The 22,234-nt window shown below is 39.9% G+C and overlaps 1 protein-coding gene across 1 annotated transcript in view; it reads right to left on the bottom strand.

Moving 5' to 3' along the window:
• FRAS1 (Fraser extracellular matrix complex subunit 1) overlaps positions 1-21,938 on the bottom strand; it is a 408,429-nt gene extending 386,491 nt beyond the window's left edge. Inside the window, exons 1-2 of the mRNA XM_044912923.1 lie at positions 21,817-21,938; positions 14,200-14,231 (exon numbers count right to left, since the gene is read on the bottom strand). Coding sequence (XP_044768858.1) covers positions 14,200-14,231; positions 21,817-21,892 — 108 coding nt within the window. The 5' untranslated portion in view covers positions 21,893-21,938. The remainder of the gene's footprint in view (positions 1-14,199; positions 14,232-21,816) is intronic.
• Between the last annotated feature and the right edge of the window lie 296 nt (positions 21,939-22,234).

The following is a 22,234-nucleotide window of genomic DNA, read 5'->3' on the forward strand; positions in this document are numbered from 1 at the left end:
GTATTTTAAAAATTTATCAATATTTGTCAATACTGCCTTCTATTTCATCACCCTTTAAAAATCAGTAAATCAAAAATCAAATGTTAGTTTTAACCTTACATCAGAATTCCTTACTAATACCAGCTAATAGGATGGAAATTAGTAAGAGTTCCCCAAAGGGCAATTTGGTAATGTGCGTTAAATGTGTACACAAATATGTTTCTTAAAAATGTGTATCATGTGTCTCAATAATTATATTTCTAAGGAATTTACCTCAGAAAATAATTGAAATTTACCTGAGGAAATAATTTATCCTCAGGAAATAATTGAAAAGTGTGCAAGAATGGTCATCACAGTGTTTATTACAATACCAAAATACTGGACTATGAATACCAATCAATAGGAATCACTAAAATAACTTACAGTTTATCTATGATGGATTTATCATGTAGGTCAGTTGTGTATTGACATAGAAAAGTATTCGTTATATAGTATTATATAAAAAAAAAACAGTGACCAAACAATATGCATATTACGATGCCTGTTTTTGTTGCACACACACATACTTACAGAAGTTCTGCAATGAGTTCATCTAATATTTGTAGTAGTTATCCTTGTTTGTGGAATTACTTGGATTAATGGAGACTTTCCCTCTTTTTTTAATGTTTCAGCATTTTGTTTATTTTTTAAGACAAAGGTTCTAACATTGCAAAGGCTCTTTTCCACATGCTCTGTGTGTAATAGGTTAGTAGAAGGCACTGAAAGTTTGGGGTTTTTTATGATAGTTATGGGCTCAGTTAACCTTAAATCTTATATAAGTAAATCTAAAATTATTATAAAATATTTCCTTGGCCAGGGGCCCCTGGGTGGCTCAGTAAGTTAAGTATCTGACTCTTGGTTTCAGCTCAGGTCATGATCTCAGAGTCCTGAAACTGGGCTCAGCACTCAGTGGGGAGTCTGCTTGAGATTCTCTCTCTCTCTCCCCCTCTGCCCCTCCCCCCCACACACGCACACACTCTTTCTCTTAAATAAATAAATCTTTTAAAAAATACATTTCCTTGGCCTTTTGTGATTTGAGACCTGTTTTTAAGATACACCTACTAAAATGATTTCTGAGACACTTCAGCACAAAGTAGAAAGCATTAAAATATCTCTTTACATCTGTTTATTTTAACAGAGCATAAGTGCAATTTTTTTCTCCTCTGTAATACTAAAGCACTAGTGTCTAAAATATTTCATTAACTTTAAGGGAAGTACATGCACAAGGGGAGCCAATTTACCCTTCATTTACGTAAAACATTTGTATGATTCCATAAAGAAACTTAACACAGGGCAGAACTACTCAGTCCAGGAAGGGAGTATATAACTAAGGATAATCATTTATTTATTTATTTATTCATTCATTCAATGCCTGGCAATGTCCTCTACAGAGATATAAGAATGAGTACAGTATAATCTATGTCCTCAGTGTGAGACAGATGTGCAGATAATTAAGTACAGTCCATTGACATAAGGTGGTGGAGGTACAAATATCACGTGTAGTGGGAAGGTGTACGCAAAGCCTCTCACAGGGTGTCGTCAGTGCCTTTTCTTTTCCTTTTATATTCTGTTTGTCTGGTTTCTTTTCTTTTAGAACAAATTTATAGTACCTTTAATATAATAAGTAGGTGATATGGCCATTTTCCCTTAGAAAAATCAAAAAAGAAAGCTATCACTCTCAAGAGTTGGAAAGATATTCTGGGTTTTGTACTTTGGTTTTCACAAAACACTTAAAAAAAAACCACTATTGACCCTTTTTAATGGTTTTCTTCCTACCTCAATAATTTATTTCTAGTACAAAAAAATGGAATTCTTAGTTGTTTTTTTAAATTATGTTCAGTTAGCCACTGTATAGTACATTATTAGTTTTTGATGTAGTGCTCAACAATTCATTAGTTGCGTATAACACCCAGTGCTCATCACAACATGTTGGAATTCTTAGTTTTAAAGATACAATCTCCCTTGCTGAGTAAGTATCCTTGACCTTAATAAGTCTGCATAAAACCACCTCACAGGAATACACACGCCTTGACACTAATAGTATTTCTTATATTATGCTTTATATTTATCTCCTGTTATTACTGAGGTTTTTCCTCCAAGTCATCAGTGAAACAGAGTAAGAAATATAAAAAGACTTTTTCTCTTCAACACCTTAATCTATTCTAAAGTGGTAACCAAAGCAGCCATTAACATGAGTTTTTCTCCTTTTCATATGCGCTTGAGTTATCTTATTCCCATAAAATCTTCCTCTCTTCTCCTCCTAAATCCTCAAACTACTAAGAATATTTCCTAGAAGTTCATGTTTTTCAAGAGGTCCTTCTATTCTTTAAGGCACCTTACCATACTTGATCTTTCTTCTAAAAAAACATATTTTTTTATAATTGAAGTATAGTTGATATACGTTATATTAAAAAACACATTTTAACTGTAGAAATTGATAAATCTGATAACATTCTGAAGGCAAACAAAAAGATAATAAGCTTTGGTTATCCAGCATGGGAGAAAAACTATACTCCTCAAAATATGGGGTAGGATATATAAAATAACCAGGTTTCCATTAAAAAATTAAATACAATAAAATGTACTTTATCCTAATACTATCTGGAACATAATTCAATCTTTGCAAATTATAAAGAAGAAATGAGAAATGCTAATTAAAGGGGAAGGAAAACAATTATACCACCACCTCAGGGGGCATCATTATGAACATCGATATTAAAGGAATGGATTAATGCCTATTAATAGGGAGTTCTACTTGACACAACACCAGATGAAGCCCTTTTTGCTGAATTAATGATGAACCTAACAGTACTGACTCACTGATCTTTCTTTTTTAGCAATGATGATCAGTTACATGGAGCCCCTCACGTCCTCTCCAAAGCCCTACAGAGCAACAACATGAGGACCCTGGTGAAAATGAGAAGAGGGAGGAACACAGTAGAGGAAGACGCCATGATATCTCACTTCCAACAACACACTAATCAGTTTGCAGTGACAGAGTTAGTATTTAAGAACAAATGATTTCCATTTCAAAGGGTCCCCGACTGCCTACAGAATGTAATTCAAATGTAGTCTTCCAGGCCCTTTGTGATCCGGAGTTTAAAAGTCCTTTCTCTGTTTCATCCCATCACTTCTCATTTGTCAAACTGGACTACCTTTGCCACTCATGCTTTTACTCATACTGATCCTCTATCTTAAGAGCTTTGCCCTCATGTCTTTCTGTTCTAAACTGACCCACATTTGAAGGCCAAGATCAAAAGTGGTTTCCACCAAGAATAACAATATTCTCAACAGCTAGCATGTACCTACTACTTACTATGTCCCAGGTACTTCCACATATTATCTCATTTACCTTTGCAGCAGCTCTACTTACGTACACAAAACTATTATCCCCATTTTACCGATGAGGTGAGTAGCTTTTCCAAGGTCAAACAGCAGTGAAGAGCTCAGCCTGAAACTCAGAACTCTGAATCTAGAGTTCCTCCCCTTGACCATGCGGCTGCACACCTTCACTGACATTTACCCCAGAGCACTGTGAACGGAGTTCACTATTTGATGGTAGGGTATGGGAGAGAATGATTTTGGCTACAGTCACATAAAATCCTATTTGTTCTGGCTTAAACAATTTGAGAATTTCTAGGCTCATATAACAATCCCCCAGGAAGGTCAGTTCCTGTGCTGGTTACATCAGCAGATGAATAGCCCAGCTCCCGGAGGAACCACTCTTTCCACCCTTCTCCTCCATCAACCTGTGTGTGTCGGCTGGGTTGCCTAATGGTTGCAGCAGCTCTGGGGACTGCGTCCTCACCTGCCAAGGTTCAAAGACTAAGGTTTAAAATCTCCCATTAATGGAGAATTCTTTCTCCTGAGGCTTCCTTCTTGTGAAGGGATATCAACATACAACTCTAGTGCTTTCTTATCCTTGGGAAGGTGGCATGATTTATCTAACCGGTAAATTTAAAAGAGTAACTATGCTTGCATTACTCGGTTTTGTCTCCCTTCCTCTTCTAGGGAGCAAACCTTTCATCTAAGAGCGTTAAGTTTTCCTCTGCTTCTCCCAACAGCAATTCTTACCTATGTGGGAAAGCTGCTTCGATAAAGTTCTGCCTGTGAAGGCATAAGTCTGCTAGAATCTGGGGGTTCAGAATCAGTGAGCCCATTTGGTCAAGAAAAATCAAAGCTATATCCGCCACCTTAGCTTCGTTGATTAAAAAATAAAAAGGTGATGTTTTTACATCTATATTTATTCTTTGTTTATTTCTCAACTAGTTCAGGACTTAGGGGGAGGTTCTCTATGAGGTTATTTCAAGCACCAAAAACTTAGCAGACTTCCATGCAGATCTCATTGGCCACGATTAGGCCATAAACTCACTCCTAAACCAGTCCTGGCAGGGGAATATATACTTTCCTAAGTCGCTTACAACTAGGATTTACACAAGTCTTGTGGGGAAGGGGTGGGGACTGGGAAAAAATTAGGATTTTGCCAGTAGAGAAAAAGAGAAAAGGGGCTAGTGAGCAGGCAACCTAGGGTCTGCTACCACACATGACCTAGGGACGTAACTCATGTCTTCTAGCACGTGGACGCTGATCAATAAATATCTGGAATCCAGTCAGATCACTCCTATTACATCTACCGATGGCAAATATGGGAGTAAGAAGTTTCTTCTTGCTACTGATTTCAGGTTAGGGTTCCTTCTATTTCTGTTCTCTCATCTCTTAGACCAAGTTCCCTCTGGATTACATGGAAACTCAGCATAGTAAGAGCACCAAAGAATAAGTATCTATTTCTGTTAATAATTCTCTCTTGCTCACACTTACAGAACCATTTCAGGAACGTGAGGTATAAGGAACTACAAAATCTGCTCTCCAGTGTAGACACCCTCCTCTCCCAACCCCTCCCCCTCCATTCAATTTCCCTTTGGAGGAAAGGAATGACATAAATTTAATAAATAACTAATCTTGGGAGCTGTCAGGAAAGAACTCACAGGTCATGGCCCCAACTCAAGGGTCTCCCGGGTATAACAATGAACTTTCTTACTGTGAAACCTTTCCCCTTTCCTCCTTCCTTTCATTTAGTTTATAAGCTCTGGGAGCCTAAGAAATCATTGCTAAAAAAGAACTTTGCTGACATACCAGAGGCAATGCACTTATTTTACATAAAACTGCTCAGATTTTTTACAAAATTATCTTGTGCCATTTTTATATTTAAGTGTCCCTCCCTCTCCCAGAAGCAAAATGCCATCCATATGAAATTTTTAAAGCCAACTTTTCTTTAGACATTTGCCATTCAAATACCAAGAAACATAAGCTGGCTTAACTCATGATTGTCATTTGATATTTATATGTATTCTTTTCCCTTAGTAAGGAGACGGCTTTAAAAAGTAAGCAAATGGTGACAAGATAATACCATAAGCTGTCATAAATGAGTGACAGTTCTTTCCTAGGGGATATGTACATATGCATACATAAATGTACTGTGTATAAAATAAACACATATATGTATATATTTTGTAGTTATAAACAGACAAATGGAGAAAGAAAATCAAAACGAGGTATTAGGTTATAAGGCAATTCAGAGCAAAAATGATAAAAACTTAAAAAAAAAAAAAAAGGTGGGGAGAGTGTATGCTCTGACCAGAAAATTGAGATATATGATCACATATAGCATAGTTTGAACAAATTAATATGGCTGCTAAGCTCAGCTGCATCTTCTAAATTCAAAACAAAGCGTAAGAAATGTGTTTGTTAATTTAAAACATCTGTTCCTACCACAAGAATATGAATAAGACTGAAAATGCAGATGGAATATTCATCAATAAAAGTACAAAGTCTCTTATGTTATTCCTCTCACAAAATATTTTAAGAAGATATAAATTTCCAGATAGGAAACTATCTGGATTACATGGACAGTTTATAAAAACCCAGCAAGGCAAAAGAATCATCTGAGGCACCTAGAGCCCAATGCTCACCACCTGGCACCCAAGGGTACAAAATCCCTCCCTTTCCTAAAGAAATGCCTTCACCGGACCCTGGAATCAGGTTTCCTCACCCTCTCTAACAGCTTCCTTAAGCAGAAATGCACAGCCCTCACCTTCAACCCATACAAGTAAGACCCCAAACTGGCAGTCATCTAGACCTGCCAACACTCCCATTTCTGGTGCTGACTGTCCAGTCTTGACTCGAATATCTCTAGCTAAAGGAAATTTATTGCAGCACCCAGCACAGTGATGATGTGCTTGCTACTGGTTTTCTGCAAAAAAAAAAATTTTTATCCCAGAATAAGTACATTTTAATAAGAGTAGCTTTCCCACTTAAAAACATATTACTCAGTATTTAAAAATAAATGAAGATGGACCAGAGGCACTTAAAAATGTTGAATTCTTGTTAAGCTATAACAAAAAACAACAATATCCTACAATACCCAATAGTACTCTTAAGGGAAATTAAGGAATGGCTGCTTTTATTGCTTCCCCTCTGAGTGTATCCACAGGATGCCAAGTATTCCCCCTGACAGCTACAAAGTTTAATAGTAGCCACTGGCCAAGATTCACCAAAAGTTTAGGGGGACTTTGAGCACTTACTAGGGGAAGCTTCCAAATTTTCTTCATTTCTCTTCTCCATAAAGTCTTGAGCATGTTGATAAATACCAGCACAAATGCAAGTCTGAGACATTTTCATTTCTATAGGGCTGTCTCCCTTGCATTACAGTTTCAAATAAAAGAAAGTAATGCTATAGCACACTGATTTTTTAAAAAGGCGACTAGCACTGAAGAGCTTGAATTGTCTTCCTCTATCCTTCTTAGCCCTAATAAACAAGGCCTACAGATTAGATTCAAAGTTCTCAATGTTTCTCTGCCACAGTATAAACAGTGGATAATGCTCCAAGTATATCAGACTTTGACAAAACACCAAAAATATTTTGTAAAAATTTTACTGGATACAAATCAAAAACCTCAATGAGATATTATCTCGTATCTGTTAAGATAGCTCTTATCAAAAAGACAAGATAACAACCGTTGACAAGGATGTGGAAAAAAGGAAACCCTTGTGCACTGTTGGTGAGAATATAAATTGCTACAACCATTATGGAAAACAGTATGGACTTCCTCAAAAAAAATTTAAAATAGAACTACCTGATGATCCAGCAATCCTACTTCTGGGTATATAGCCAAGGAAATGAAATCAGAATCTTTTTTTTTTTTTAAAGATTTTATTTATTTATTTGACAGAGAGACAGCAAGAGAGGGAATACAAGCAGGAGGAGTGGGAAAGGGAAAAGCAGGCTTCCCGCTGAGCAGGGAGCCAGAGGCAGGGCTCGATCCTAGGACCCTGGGATCATGACCTGAGCCGAAGGCAGGCGTTTAACTGACTGAGCCACCCACGCACCCCTGAAATCAGGATCTTGAAGAGATACCTTCACTCCTATGTTCATTTCAGCATTATTCCTAATAGCCAACACACAGAAACAACCTAAATATCCATCAACTGGTAATGGATAAAGAAAAGGTGGTGTATATATCCAATAAAATATTATTTAGCCTTAAGTCAGTAGGAAATCCTGCCATTTGCAACACTCATGGGTGGACCTGGAGAACATTACCCTGAGTGAAGTAAGTCAGATGCAGAAAGACAAATACTGCACAATCTCACTTATATACGGAATCTAAAATAGTCATACTCATAGAGCGGAGGGGAGAATCATGGTGCCCAGAGGCTGAGGCAATTATGCAAGTTAAACAAGATGAACAAATTCTGGAGATCTAACGCACAATAATGTGACTATAGTGAATAATACTGTAGTGTATACTTGAAATTTGCTAGGAGGGTCGATATATAGTATATCTATATATATCGCTATATATTTTTGTTTCAAGTTTTTATTTAAATTCCAGTTAGTTAACATATAGTGTAGTACTAGTTTCAGGTATAGAATTTAGTGATTCATCACCCAGTGCTCATGCTAGGAGGGTAGATATTAAGTTTTCTCGCCACCACCAAGAAAGAAAGAAAATGGTAACTAAGTGAGGTGATAGGTAAGTTAATTAGCGTGATTGTGGTGATTTTTTTCACAATATATACATATATCCTAACATTCAGTAGTACATCTGAAATACATACAATTTTCATTTGTCAATTATATTTCGACAAAGCTGAAAACAAATTTTTAATGGAATATGTAAGACAGATTGCAGGCAAGGGCTCAGTTGTAACTCCACCCCTTTGCTTTCATTCAAGAAAGCACATGGAGCAAAAAGGGCAGGGTGGGGGGTGTAGTGTTGCCACTAAGATGACCTTAAAACTGTTCGAATTAAATAAACAAAGAGGAACCTCAGGTATTATAACAAATTTCTTGTGACCTTCACAACTGCTAACAACGTTATAGTGAGGCTTCACTTGGGGTGAGAATGACACATGAGACTAGAATTCAAGCTTAAGTACTACAGGATATTAAGAATTTTAAAGCTCTAGGGGTGCCTGGGTGGCTCAGTCGTTAAGCGTCTGCCTTCAGCTCAGGTCATGGTCCCAGGGTCCTGGGATCGAGCCCCGCATCGGGCTCCTTGCTCAGCGGGAAGCCTGCTTCTCCCTCTCCCACTCCCCCTGCTTGTGTTCCCTCTCTGGCTGTGTCTCTCTCTGTCAAATAAATAAATAAAATCTTAAAAAAAAAAAAAAAGAATTTTAAAGCTCTAGAGCTGCATGGTAGAATACAGTGGCCACAAGCCATATGAGGTTATTTATATTTTTATTTTTTAATTAATTTGCATTAAGAAAAATTTAAAATTTAGTCCCCCAGTGTCACCAGCCACATTTCAAGTACTCCATAACCACATGTGGTTCATGGCTGCCATATTGGACAGTGTATTAGTGGAACATTTCCATCAGCACAGAAACTTCTATTGGATAGCACTGAGCTAAGGAATACTGGAGAGGATCTAACACTCTCATTTTATAAATTTAGAAACTGAGAGCTCATTTCATTCAAGTGACTTACCCAATGCCACGTAGCTAGTAATTACAGAGCCAGGACCCAAACCAAGACACCCTGGCCTCTATCACTCAGTCATTTCCACTCCGACATTTTTTGCCACCTAGATGATGTGAGCCCAGTTTCTTGCCAACCACAGTTCTGGGTTCTTTCACAAGCATGCTCTCAGTTAATCCTCACACCAACCCTATGAAGATTACAATCCTCATTATACAGAAGATGAAATTGAGACTCGGCTGTATAAAATATCATACTTGAGGCCACACAGCGGGTATGTAGCAGTACCAGGATTCAAACTCCAAAGCCTAGATCTTTCTACTGTGTCATACTATATAGTAGTGAAGTAAACACTCCACATTTTTAATTATCCCTGAATTTATTTTCTTTCTTTCAAATGTGTTAAAATTTAGTGTCTCATAATTTATTTTGTCAGCATTTGTGAGCAAAAGTACTCCAAGTAGGAAAATTTCAACACTTAACATTTTAGATCTAGGGAAGAAGAATGAATAGCTTTGTGCAACTCTTCCAATCACAAATGCTTATGGCAACGATAACAGCAGCTAACCTTCATTAAGTGTTGTAGGTCAAAAGCACAGAGCTAAGTGCTTCATACTGATCTCCTTTAGCTTTTACAACAACCCTGTGAAGTAAATAGTTCATCCCCATTTTACAGATGTAAAAACTGAGGTTAAGAATCCAACCATCCACCCCTAGGGAAAAACCTAATAAAGGAGAAATGTTTACTTGTGGTGATGCCAAAAGAAAGTTAAATTCTTTTTACTCAATATAGTGAAGATAAGTGAAAATATTGAAATAAAAAAATTATTTTTCTCTTCACACTCAATGCCCCTGTCACAGGTAAACATATGAACTAGGTGGTTTCCTCCTGATAGATTCTTGATTTAACATTGTCATGCTCTCTCTTTCACAAGGGCTGACTTTAGACAAAGTCCTGACAGTCCAGGGGTGCAGGGGTATTGTGGGGTAAGAAACATACCCCAAAATAGATTATTCAGTGTTTCTCAAGGCATAGGACCTTCCTGGGTATTCTGACTCCCTTCTGTTAATTTTTGACCTGAGGAATGGAAAAAAGAGAAAAGTAGGGAAGGCAGTGTTAAAGAAAGGAGAAGAGAGACAGCTGAATCAGTACGTAACTGAGAGATGGCTACACGAGGTTTAGAACCAAATCGCAAGTCCATACAGCTGTCAAAGTTGGGAGACACAACACATTGTTGGTGTGCACGTGTGTGCATGTGTGTATGTGTGTATGTGTGTGTAAAATAAAGCATATATAGATTTTTAAGATGGAATGACTGCCTCCAAACGTTTCTTGCATCATGTGGTGGATCTAATACACACCAGGGTAGGAGAGCCTCAGTTAAATGGGAAGGGGTTAGCCAGGGACAGCTGGCTTTTGCAGGAGGTCAGGACAGAGACTGGCAGAGACAACTGCATGGCAGGTGCAGCAGAGAGGGGGTGGGCATATAGAACTGAAGGTGAAATAAGCCAGTTGTGTTCAGAGACAATAGGCAGACTGACTTGGCTGAGAGAAACAGGCTGCTCAGTGAGTCAGAACCAGGTCTGAATGCTCTCTCCTTCTAGCACTGACCACCTGTATAACTTCTGGACAAGTGACTTAGACTTTCTGAGCCTCAGTTTCCTTATCTGTAAAGACAACACCTATTTCCTGGGATTGTCGACAGTATGAAATACATAGTAGGTGCTTAATAACTGCTCCCTTCCTCTTTTTGTTGTTCTTGGTTGGTAAAGAGAAATTTTGTTGTGGCAGAAAAGCACATGCCAGGCCCGGCACCTGGGCATCCTCCCCACATTATCTGCTTTACTCTACAAAAACCCCTCACGAGAGGCTTTATTTGTCCCCATTTCACAAAGGAGGTGCTAGAGATTCAGGAAGGTTATGTAACTTGCTCTAGGTCACAGAGCTGGTTTGTAGCAGAAGAGGAAGAATTAAAACGAGGTCCGTCGGTGACAAGCATCATGAATGCTCCACTCTATCTGACAGCTTCCCAGGCAATAAGGGATGAGACTGGAGAGGTATTAGTGGGAGAAATCCCCGCAAGACAGACTGGGAGCTAGCAGCTAGCAGCTAGCAGCCAGCAGCCAGTACCCAGATCGTGTTCTCATTTTGCTAGATACATTTTATGGAAATTCTTCTGGGTAAAGCTGATGCTTTGCTGTTTTCCACCAGACCCACCCTCCACTTCTGGTTACTCACCTGAGAAACAGATGAAGTTCAAGAACTTCACATCCCTTGCCCCAGTTTTCTCACCTATGATATGGAGAATTCAGACTACATGATCTCTGAAGTCACTCCTAGCTCTAAAATGTGTGTGGGTACAATTTACAGGGTTTAGAACAGGGACATCCCAACACCAACCTCAGAGCCAACCCCCCCGCCCATGAAGCCTCTTACCATAGAAACCCTCTCACCTAAAGGGTTGTTCAAGCAGAAAATCCCAGAATAGTCTAAATGTTCTTAAACTCTCTATCTTAATTCAAAATACAAAAACGTACATTCATTCAATTTCATTCAGTGCCTTTCTCCAAGACCAGATCAGGTGGAGAGAGAACAGCAATTAATTATGCAGACAATTATGTCCACAGTGCATCATCTACGATTTCCAGTTTGAAGTTCCTTAAAATGGAAAAAAACTTAAAACGGTTGCAAATAAATCCAAATGCAGAATCTCTCCAGAGTTCTGCGTTTTTCCCCAGTCTTTTATAGTTGTTCCTCTTACACTTAATTTGACAGCAAATTTTTAGTGACTCACCTCTACGGAGTCTTTTTAAAGTATTCACCATAGTTTCCTTAGAAACAAGAACGTTATTTCTTTTCACATTCACATTTCGGCAGTTTAATTAAACTATAAGTCAGGCTCTGTCATTCCTCTGTGGTAGCTCCTCCAGTAGCGGTACACCTGACCGAGGGGACAAGCTCAAGTCCATCCAAGGCTCCTGCCTGCCTCTCTGACCTCATCCTGCCCCTGGATCGTGCACTGCAGCCACTCGGACCGCTGTACACTTCTTCAAATGGCTAAGCAAGCTCCTGCTTCAGACTTTACCACTGCTCTTCCCCTTCCCTGGAATTTATTTCCCTGGACATCCAGGGACACTAGCTCTTAGAATGGCCACTTTCAGGTCTTTGCTCAAATGTCACCTTCTCAGGGAGGCCGTCCCTATCACCCTATTTGCAGGAGCCACCCTCATTCTCTATTCGGTATTTTCTATCTCCCCACTCCCCTATTATTTTCTTCCATAGCACTTACCTGACATTCTATATATTTTACTCATTGGAATTCAAGCTTCATGAGGGCAAGGATTTTGTCTGTTTGTTCACTGATGCATTCCTGGTGCCTAGAATCCCACAGTTGTCCACAGTTTTTACTCAACAAACACTTGTTTAATAATAACCTTTATTATTGTAATAAATGTATTTTCTTTCTAACTGAATTGCATAATTACAATAATAAGTACATCCGGCTTGAGGAGGTTTAGGAACACACATGGCTGAGTCTTGGTAAGCAAAGAAGCCAACTGGTGGGGAGGAGGGGTGCGCTGGGGCACTATCGCACAGCCTACAAGCCCCGAGCAGCCATAGTCCTGGAAGGAGCCAAGGCATGGAACTGAGGAGAGCAAGGGCACCTGTTAAGTGCAAATTGACCAGACAGTCTCTCCTTGAATTGGATGGCACTGCCCTCTCCAAGTACTTGATGCTTTCATATTCAAATGCACAATAACACAGAGCAACACCAAATATAGAAGACAGACTAGCCACTTTCCTCCAGATACAGGGAGAACAATGGAAAGACAGGTTGGCTTGTTCTGGTCAATCCCTTAATGGTCAATTTACCTTTAGCAAATCTCTTAAAACCTCTCTCATCCTTGGTTCTTCATTAAAAGGGGGGAGAGTATAAAATAATATGCGGTCTGCTTATTTCACTCGTCTATTGTAACGGATAGATCAACAGCTATGAAAATATATTTACAAATTATGAAGCACTGTATACAGTAAGCAATTCTCCTTGTATTCACATGGATAACCGACTTGTCTATAATATATACTACAGTTCCCCAAAACTAGTGACATATTTTATAGCACTTTGATTTTTAAATGATTCCAAAAATGTATTAAAGAAGAAACACAAGGAAAAGTAGGCTTTGAAGGGCATGGAATGAGAAAGAAAAGGAAAATAGCCTTCTCCTGATTCTTTAATGGAAAAATATGAAGGGAAAAAAAAACATAAAACTCCAGAGCAATACCTATATTACATAAAGTTCAGAATCAAGAATATTACTATGAACATCTACAATTATCTAGACTGTTGGATATTTCAGATATTTCTCAACTATTTCAACACCATGAGGATAATCCAAGATGACTTATTAATATCACACATGTCAATAGTAGGTTGTGATGTAAATGAGCAAACCCTCACCAACCATTTCAGTCCTGTTTTTATTATAGCATTTATTAAACCAAAATAAAAAAGTGGTGAAGAATGACTTGTCACACCATTTATTAGGATTGATGGAGTGTAGACAGTCTTTTCAATAAGGCTTTAACACACTGTTATGCACCATAGTACATTATTAATGAAAAGAAATGCCTGAGACTTGCATCAGCTTTTCCCCCAAGTCATGACATTAAATTCAAAATCAACTCTACCCTACATGGCAAAAGTTCAGAGATAAAATGTTAATTTGCTTATTATTTACCAAAACTTAAAGTCATAATTCAAAGCAACAGTCAGGAATCCTCCACATTATACTCAATTTAATAATTGTACTTTTTTTTTTTTTTGGAGGGGGAGGTTCAAAGGAAGAAGCAAATGCAACGAGAAGATAAACAAAGTGTGCCCTAGTTCATATCTGACAGGAGAATGGGATCTAATTTTCTTTCTGATTGAAAGAACACAAAGGACAGCCATGGAATGCAAATTGTGTTGGGTGTTTGAACTTCTTTTCCAATACCTGAGTATTCGAATGGAACTAATTCACTCTGGAAAAGGTATTAAGTAATTGAGCATGATTGTGCCAAGATGAGGGATAATCCTCACAAACTGTGAAGGAAAATAAACATATTTTTACAATGATAGGGTCACCTCACTCACTCAGCAGCCTCAATCAAGCATTTTACATTCGAAAGAAATAAACCAAATATATGAAGGATGACCTACCGCCAACAAGGAACCCTGATAGACACAAGCACCTGTAGGGAAAAACAAAACAAGAATTAAAAGGAATGCAAAATAGACCAACAGTAACGGCTCCAACAGATTTTGGCTAAAACTCCATCTACATGCATCATAGCCAGCAAATTGTGCTTTTTCCAAAATCTGAAAAGCTTGAGCATCCTGCCCCTGGGGAAATAACCCCATACAACACAACAAATGGTTCTTGGACACGCACAAGGGAAAGCATCATTAAAACTTATTATTTGAATTTTAAAATAAATGTATTTATAATGGCATGCTATGTATACAGTGTGTATTTTTCTGTATGATAAATCAGCAGAGCCTCCCTCATCTAGTCCCAGTTTACTTATCCAGGCTTCTCTGCCATTCTTTGTTTACACAAATTCTCCAGTCTGACCCAAGAGGCCAACTTAGGATCTGGTGATAGTACTTCCATATCTCCATGCCTTTGCTCATTTTTGTTTTCTGCAGAAGACACATTGGATCTATTCAAGTTCCTTAAATTTGATCCCATCTCCTTCATGAAATGTTCTAGCCCATGGGATTATGCCCTTTCCCCTTTGCCTTCATAGCACTCTGTACCTGCATCACCCATTGGTGAATTCATTCTTGTGTACTTCCTTGCAGCACCCTTGCTAAGCATGTGGAACTCTTGCATCTACCCCATTACAGTGTCTATATATACTCTTGGGAGAGGGACTGCTTCTCCTTCTTTGGCTTCCCTAACTCTTCACATAGTAGGCATCCACTTAGGTATCTGGATGATTATCTATTTCTTGCCTTTCACACGGTATGTTCCTCTTTAGGGATATTACATTTTATAGAGAGAAGTGCAGACTGTAGTTACTTGGAAAGAACTCTTCTGTTGAGCTCTTAAACTCCAATACTCTTTTCACCCTCTTTTCACTCAATTTTGCTTTCTAATAGGCTGGTTATGAATTGATACATCTTTATATTTTCCATTCATTAAGCATCAAATAAAAAACAACAGACGATTTGCTTTGAAATGGAAAAGGTTAAATGTGAATGGGACAGCCTATATTTTCTGAATAACTAGCATATCATAAAATAAATCTTTCCAAGTGTTATATTTGAAAACAATGTACAACTGCAATCCCAATTTCAAAAAACAAACACATTCTCAACCAATCTTTGAACAGCACAACAGGTGTTTTTTTTGAACCTAGAAACATGTGGGTAGTGTGCTAACAGCTACTCTCTCAGAAACTGAACCTATAAAACAGATTAGAATAACATACACAGGCCACTGCAGAAGCACATCTTGACAATAGGCCGCACTTGGTGTCCAAAGAGGGAAGGACACATTTTACTACAGTGCTTGGCCTCCAACAGATCACTCGTGAAATCTCAAAAATATTAACTTCTCAGGAAAGGACCGGTCTGCCTTATCCACCAAAAATGGAATCAAAAACAATCTTCAAAGAAATGAGATGGCTATTTACACTTGGGTTCTGAATCAAAGATCTCTATGAGCAAATTTATTGGAATGACTTTTGCGCCCTTGACATTCAAACAAGAATAACTTGAGATAAAACCTTGGCAGAAAATTCTTCTTAACTCACTTATGTCTCTTCGAGAAATAAAGACTTAGTATTTCAGTCTATGGCATGTCATATGAGAGATATGTATGTATATATAAGTATATATAATAATCATATATGATATGTATGTATATACATATAAAGATCAAATAAATATATATCAACAAAATTAGATTTCTAAATTGCTTAAATGGACATATTTAATTACTCCTGATGTTTAAAAAATAAACATAAAGAGCATCACTGAGGTACAATTTAACAAAACTGAGACTTTAGAATAAACAAACAAAATGTAACCTTTAGAATAAGACCATCCTGAAATCATTTTACTGCCCTCCTCCCTAGCACTGTCTTCCAAAAGCCAATTATCTTTTCAAAGCTCCAAAAGGAATGAAGTCACTTAAGAAATATCCAACTACAGTTAGCCTGGTGATGGGTATTAAAGAGGGCATGTGCTGAATGGAGCACTGGGTGTTATACACAAACAATGAATCATGGAACACTACATCAAAAACTAATGATGTAATGTATGGTGATTAACATAACATAATAAAAAAAATAAAATAAAAATTAATTAAAAAAAAGAAATATCCAACTACCCACATCAAAACCCATGCCTGGAAAGTTAGACAGATATTATAAGCCCACCGTAACGTAAAAAAATGAAGCAGCTTTGAGTGTGGCACCACATGCACACTTGGTTAAGCCAAGCATCTCCTAGAGACTCGAGTCAAAACGGTATGTAACTGCTGATAAATTCCATCATTAGGAAAAGGAAATAACTCAATTTGGGTCGCTCTCTGATGTACAATTCCAAAAGAAATAAGCTTTGCCCTTGGAGGGCTTTCCTAACACGGAACAGCTCTACCCGGAAGGTAGCTGCATCTCCACTAACACAGCTTCCAAAAGCTCATTTCTACTCCCCCGAGAAAATACGGCATCCCAGTGTGATGCCTGGTCCTATCAAACATTTATCACCACCCAGTGCCAGATGCGGTCTTCCAAAGCAAGCATATTTCTCCCACACTAGCCCACTTCTCACACCCACTGGCAGATGAAGTTAGGAGGCCTGTTGGCAGGGGTGCTGGGTGCGGCTTCTGGTTCTGCCCTGGAGCAGAGGCCTTTTCACCAACTGATCGGCTCATGTAACATGGAAAACATGGAGAGAGAGTTACTCTCTCCACACATTGCCTTTTTTTCTAAAGCAGTACAGCTCTATCAGAGCTTTAGATTTACACCTTTATTTGCGCTTTAAAGGAAACTCCAGCTCAAGGTGAATTTTGACAGATGGTGAGGATCTGGAAAAAGAAACAGGGCTTCTTCAAGAGAAAACAGGAAAAATAAGAGACAACACAAGCTAGGATTCTCTGGCCACGAACTTTGCCAGTTTTAAGGCATAGAATACAACTGAGATACTGGGTAATTTAAATTCCAACACTCTATGAGAAAAGCGCAGAAAGTTTTGCAGGGTGAAGTGATCACACACAGTGCCGAGAAGGATGCCCAGATCCTCAGACTTTCTTGCATGTGGCTGACTCCAGTCTTGCAGATTACATAGGTAAAATGTTACTTCAAGTTCATGTAAATAAGTAAATGTCTTTTTAAGCCCTTTTTCACATTATCATATGCTCTTTTATGAGATACTTGCATAAAATCTAAAGTTTTCAGAGAAAATTTGAAATCTAATTTGCACCAGTACTCACATCCAGAAATTATTCACTACAGAAACTATACCTGGTAAACTGAGTAAATTAGAGAAGTTAAATCCAAGAGCCAGAAAACATCAGGCCCATTAGTTCAAAGACAGAGTGGTATATATGGCCATAAGATATGAAGAGATTTGGAGAGCATGGTATCACAAAAATATGACTCATTAGGAACAAGCAGCCACAAGTTAGCATTTAAATGTTCAAGCTTTATGTTGTGTTATAATTCAGCATACAGCTTGTACACCATGGAATAGTTAAAATAGAATTGTTTTCTGGACTGACAGGACAGCTCATGTCCTGATTATTGTAAACCAGGATTCAGATCAATTAATAGAGTAGTTAAAATGAAAATGGGCCAACTGTTTTTGAACTATTGTAAGATTTGGCACACAACTCCAACTTTGCCATGTGGTGTTCTCCTCCCTTCTCCTGAGCCATGTGGTGGAGGGTATTTATGACTACTTGTGTCTGAGTGAAATTGAGGGATATTACCACTCGAGTCCATAACAGTGAATGCAGATGGCTCTGGCCTCACGGAAAAATGTACATGTAGGATCTAATCCCTAGAGGAGAAGAGAAATGGAAATAGCCTGTGACAATACACCTCTTTACTTTCACTAGCAGGTAGTTACAAAAGCCAAAAGTGCAATTATTCAATATCGGGAAACCCACCAAGGACCAATGTTCACATATCCCTACTTCTACTTTACTGATATTAACAATTACTGGGGATGCAAACTTCTTCAGGACACGTAGTATGCTTTTTTAATATTTGTATTCCCCCTACCAGACATAACCATACACATAAGCTCTCAATAAAGATTTGTGGAATGAAAGAATGAAGAGATAGGCTATTTTCCCCAGCCAATGTCTTTTCTTTATTCACTTTGGTTTTGTTTTTTTTTTAAAGATTTTATTTATTTATTTGACAGAGAGAGAGATAGCGAGAGCAGGAACAGAAGCAGGGGGAGTGGGAGAGGGAGAAGCAGGCTTCCCGTGGAGCAGGGAGCCCGATGTGGGACTCGATCCCAGGACCCTGGGACCATGACCTGAGCCGAAGGCAGACGCTTAACGACTGAGCCACCCAGGCGCCCTATTCACTTTGGTTTTTAAAGATTAGATCTTACACAGAAGGAACTCTCCAGCCAAGAGTAGAACCAAATATGCTGATCTACCCATAAGTAAAACACATCGTTTATCAAATGATCTGTTCCAACGTATTCTGTTAATAGCATTCATTTATAGGAAAAGTCTGGAAGATTGTGGGATTGACTAAGCCACATGGAGAGTTATAGGACACAGACTAGAACTCAATTCTCTCTACCTCCAGTTCGATAATCTTTTCCTATCTCCAAGCCACCATGTTCTATCTAGTGTGACTTCACAGGATATCCACGGGTGAACACAATTCAAAATGTGCTTCTCCAGAAAATGTCATGGCAAAGCTGGTCTGATTCAGAAAGCAGTCATGTTTGCTAGAAGTTTCTCTGTGACTTCTTGATTTAAGTTCTCAAATCATAGTGGTTTGTCAGCTTAGCAATATAAGACAGTATAAAATAACACTGCCAATGATTTGCTTGTAAAAATTCATTTTTCTTTTAATAACTAATGTAAAATTCAGAACCAGAAAGTTGCAACTGACCACAAATAAGGCAGCAAATGTTGATCTTTTTCCCTATGCTGGACGATTAGCAAAAGCATCTTACAGCTATCACCTAGCCAGCCGACTTCTGCATTTGGTAAATGACAGAACCACAGGCCAAAGAACGGTTCATTCAAGGTCATACAGCAGTTTATAATAGAGGCCAGTGTAAGCTTAATTCAAAAGACTGTGATTAGGCAATACTCATTCATCTGACCAATATTTTTTTAGCACCTAGTATGTACTAGGAGGTGATGTGGAAATGTAATAATTAGGAGCCATCCTAAGCCCTCAGTGAGCACACAGCTACATGAGGAAGACTGAAACTGCACCTTTAACCATGTAACTTTAGAATTATTAACTGGTGTTCTAGAAGCATGTATGAGATGCTCTCTGAGCACTAAGAAGAAAACACAAATTCTGCCATGGCTTGGTCAGCAAAAGTATCAAGCTGTATGTCACACCATGAGAAGCACACATGTAAATACTTCTCTTCCATTTTTAAAAATCATTGCCAAGACTAATAATAAAAACTTGAGGAAATCTGTAAGATCCTTTTAAGCTTTCCAACTTCAATGCCCTTATTTTTAAGGGAAAAAGAAAACCCCAACAGAACCAAATCAAAGGTCTCATCAGATGACAGCTGATTTTTTTGGCTGTGGGCCTGATATCACTTAATTAACTTAATTAAATGAGATAATGTATGTAAAGTGCTTGGCATAGCAGAAGCCAAATAACATGTGCTCAATAAATGTCCACATTCATTCATTCATTCTTAGATAAGGACCATTCTGAGTTGGATGGAGACTCTCAGACATCTATCAATCCAACTTGTGAAATGATTCTAGAATGTCCTGAAGGTGGGGTGAAACTGTAAGAAGCAAAGTTCCTAAAGAATCTTTGGAGGAATAGCGCCCCTGACGTCCTGCCCTCCTCCTCCCCTACCAAAAGACTTTGGACGTTCTTAAACTTTGCCCATTGTACCAACCAGTCTTCCAAAGAGCGAACCCTGCAGGCTCTTAATAATAATGGCTCTTGTAATTTCAAGAGATTTGGTTCTGAAAAACTGCATCATTCCAACTGCCCCCTGGTGAGCTATCCCGGAGAGAGAGCACGTTTTCCGCGTTGCTGGGATGATTCTAAATAAGAAATTGCCACCACCAAGTGAAAACATAATGTTTCTAAGTCTCAAATTCAGATTTAGGTGGCCTGGGTTAACTCTCCCATCTGATTTACCATTATAATTAAACCCTGTAAGTTTTATTTTTTTTAAGTGTGCACACACACGCGCACATACAATACAGACCTATTTCTACAGGTTATGACCCATTTGGAGACGGCTGCACAGGCCCCAGACGTGCTTTTCCTATGGAAAGTGCTTAACATACTTCCCGGGAGGGTGCGGGCAGGCGGTACCTTTACCCACGGTAAAGTCCCCAGTACTGTGCGCGGACTCCCAAGGCCACGCCACTTTCTCCAGGCAAACTAGCAAGGAAACGGCAGCTGCTCTGATGGCTGGAGGTCGATCCAAGGCAGAGCTCTGTCCTCTGCCTGGCCTCCCGCCGCCCCCAGCCCCCGCGCCCGGGCTCTGCACCTTCAAGCCGCCCCAAGCCCGTAGCAGGGCGAAGGCGCCCCGCCCCGCGCCTGCCGCAGCTGCGGCTCTGATTTGCGGCGGAGCAGGTGAACTCTTCTTCCCGCAGCTGGATGAATAATGAATGGAGTAGGGAGGGGAAGCCGAGAGCCCAGCACGGTGGATTGAGCCTTCTTCTTCCCTGCCCGCCGGCTCCCTTCCCCCTCTCTAAGCACTAGCTAAAGGACTTCGCCGATTTCTCGGAGCAGGTGGGAGCTCACAGCGCCTCGCATCCCGGGGCCAGCCATCCCTTGACCCCCAAACTCTTAATTTAGTTACTGATTCATTTATTTGTCTGAACCCAGGCTGCTTTTGCTATCATGGCGACAATTCCCACCGTCTCCTTTCACTCCCTCAGCTCGGGGTTTTACACACAGGTTGGAGCCCTGGAGGAAAACCGGGAATGAGGGCGAACTAAGAGAATGAAGCTAAACTCTTATTAATCACTTTTTTTTTTTCTAAGGAAGCAGGCAGGCTCGTGCCTCTCGGTACTGGAGAGGCTCCTCTCAGTGCATTTGAATTGTCTACGTCCAGAACGCGCTCTAACCGTCTAGTTATAAAATCTTTACCGGACTTTACAGGGAGACTTACTGGGGCGAGGAGGGAGAGAGAGTGGCGAGGGTTTTAAGGTGCCGGATTTTATGTTTAGTAGGAGCAGAGGTATTTTTACCCAGGTAATAGCAATTGTCCGCTCCTCGCCTACGCTTCACGGAGTTGCTTTCCGTTGGGGGCAGCGGGGAAGTGGGAAAAAAGAGAATCCAATCTCAGAGATGCCACCTCAATTGGCCACCCACCCACCCAAATGCACTTAGGGCAGAGAGGGAGGCGGGAGACAAGCTTGTGATCGGAATGCAAAACAATCAGGAATAGGAATCTCAGAAAAAGCCCACTCCAGCTCCACTCCCACCCACCCACCAACCCCCGAAAAAACTTCCACCCGACCCACAATACCATAAACCCGCTTGGCTTTTTAAACAGCACGATCACGATCTCTCTCTCTCTCACACACACACATACACACACACCAAGGGGAAAAAAAAGGCACCGTTCTCTCACCTTCGGAATGATGAGGCAATGCTGCAAATCCCGCCAATGCTAGGGCCACCCCGAGCCACACTTTGAAGGCACCCATTGCCCCTTCGACACCCACACTGGAAGAGCCCAGCCTTCAGCATCCAAGAACCAGCTCCCGCCTCAAACACCGGCTCCGGCGCCCCGGGCCAGCGCGCACGGAGAGCGAGGGTTGGCGGGCGGTTGCCTCCGGGGAAATGCAGCGCTGAACCGGCCCTGAGCGACACTCTTCAGCAGCTCCGAGGCGCCGGGCAGGGCGGGGGATTCAATTCACTCACTGCCGGGGCGGAGAGCGCGCAGCTCTCCAGCGAAGCTGGTCGCCAATGTGGGCTGAGCTTGGGAGAATGAAGGAAGAGGCAGAGCGCAGTTCTCCTCGGTAGACTCGCGGGAAAGTTCCCGTCAC

Source organism: Neomonachus schauinslandi, chromosome 2, assembly GCF_002201575.2.
Source record: "Neomonachus schauinslandi chromosome 2, ASM220157v2, whole genome shotgun sequence".
In the NCBI taxonomy this organism is placed as follows: domain Eukaryota; kingdom Metazoa; phylum Chordata; class Mammalia; order Carnivora; family Phocidae; genus Neomonachus; species Neomonachus schauinslandi.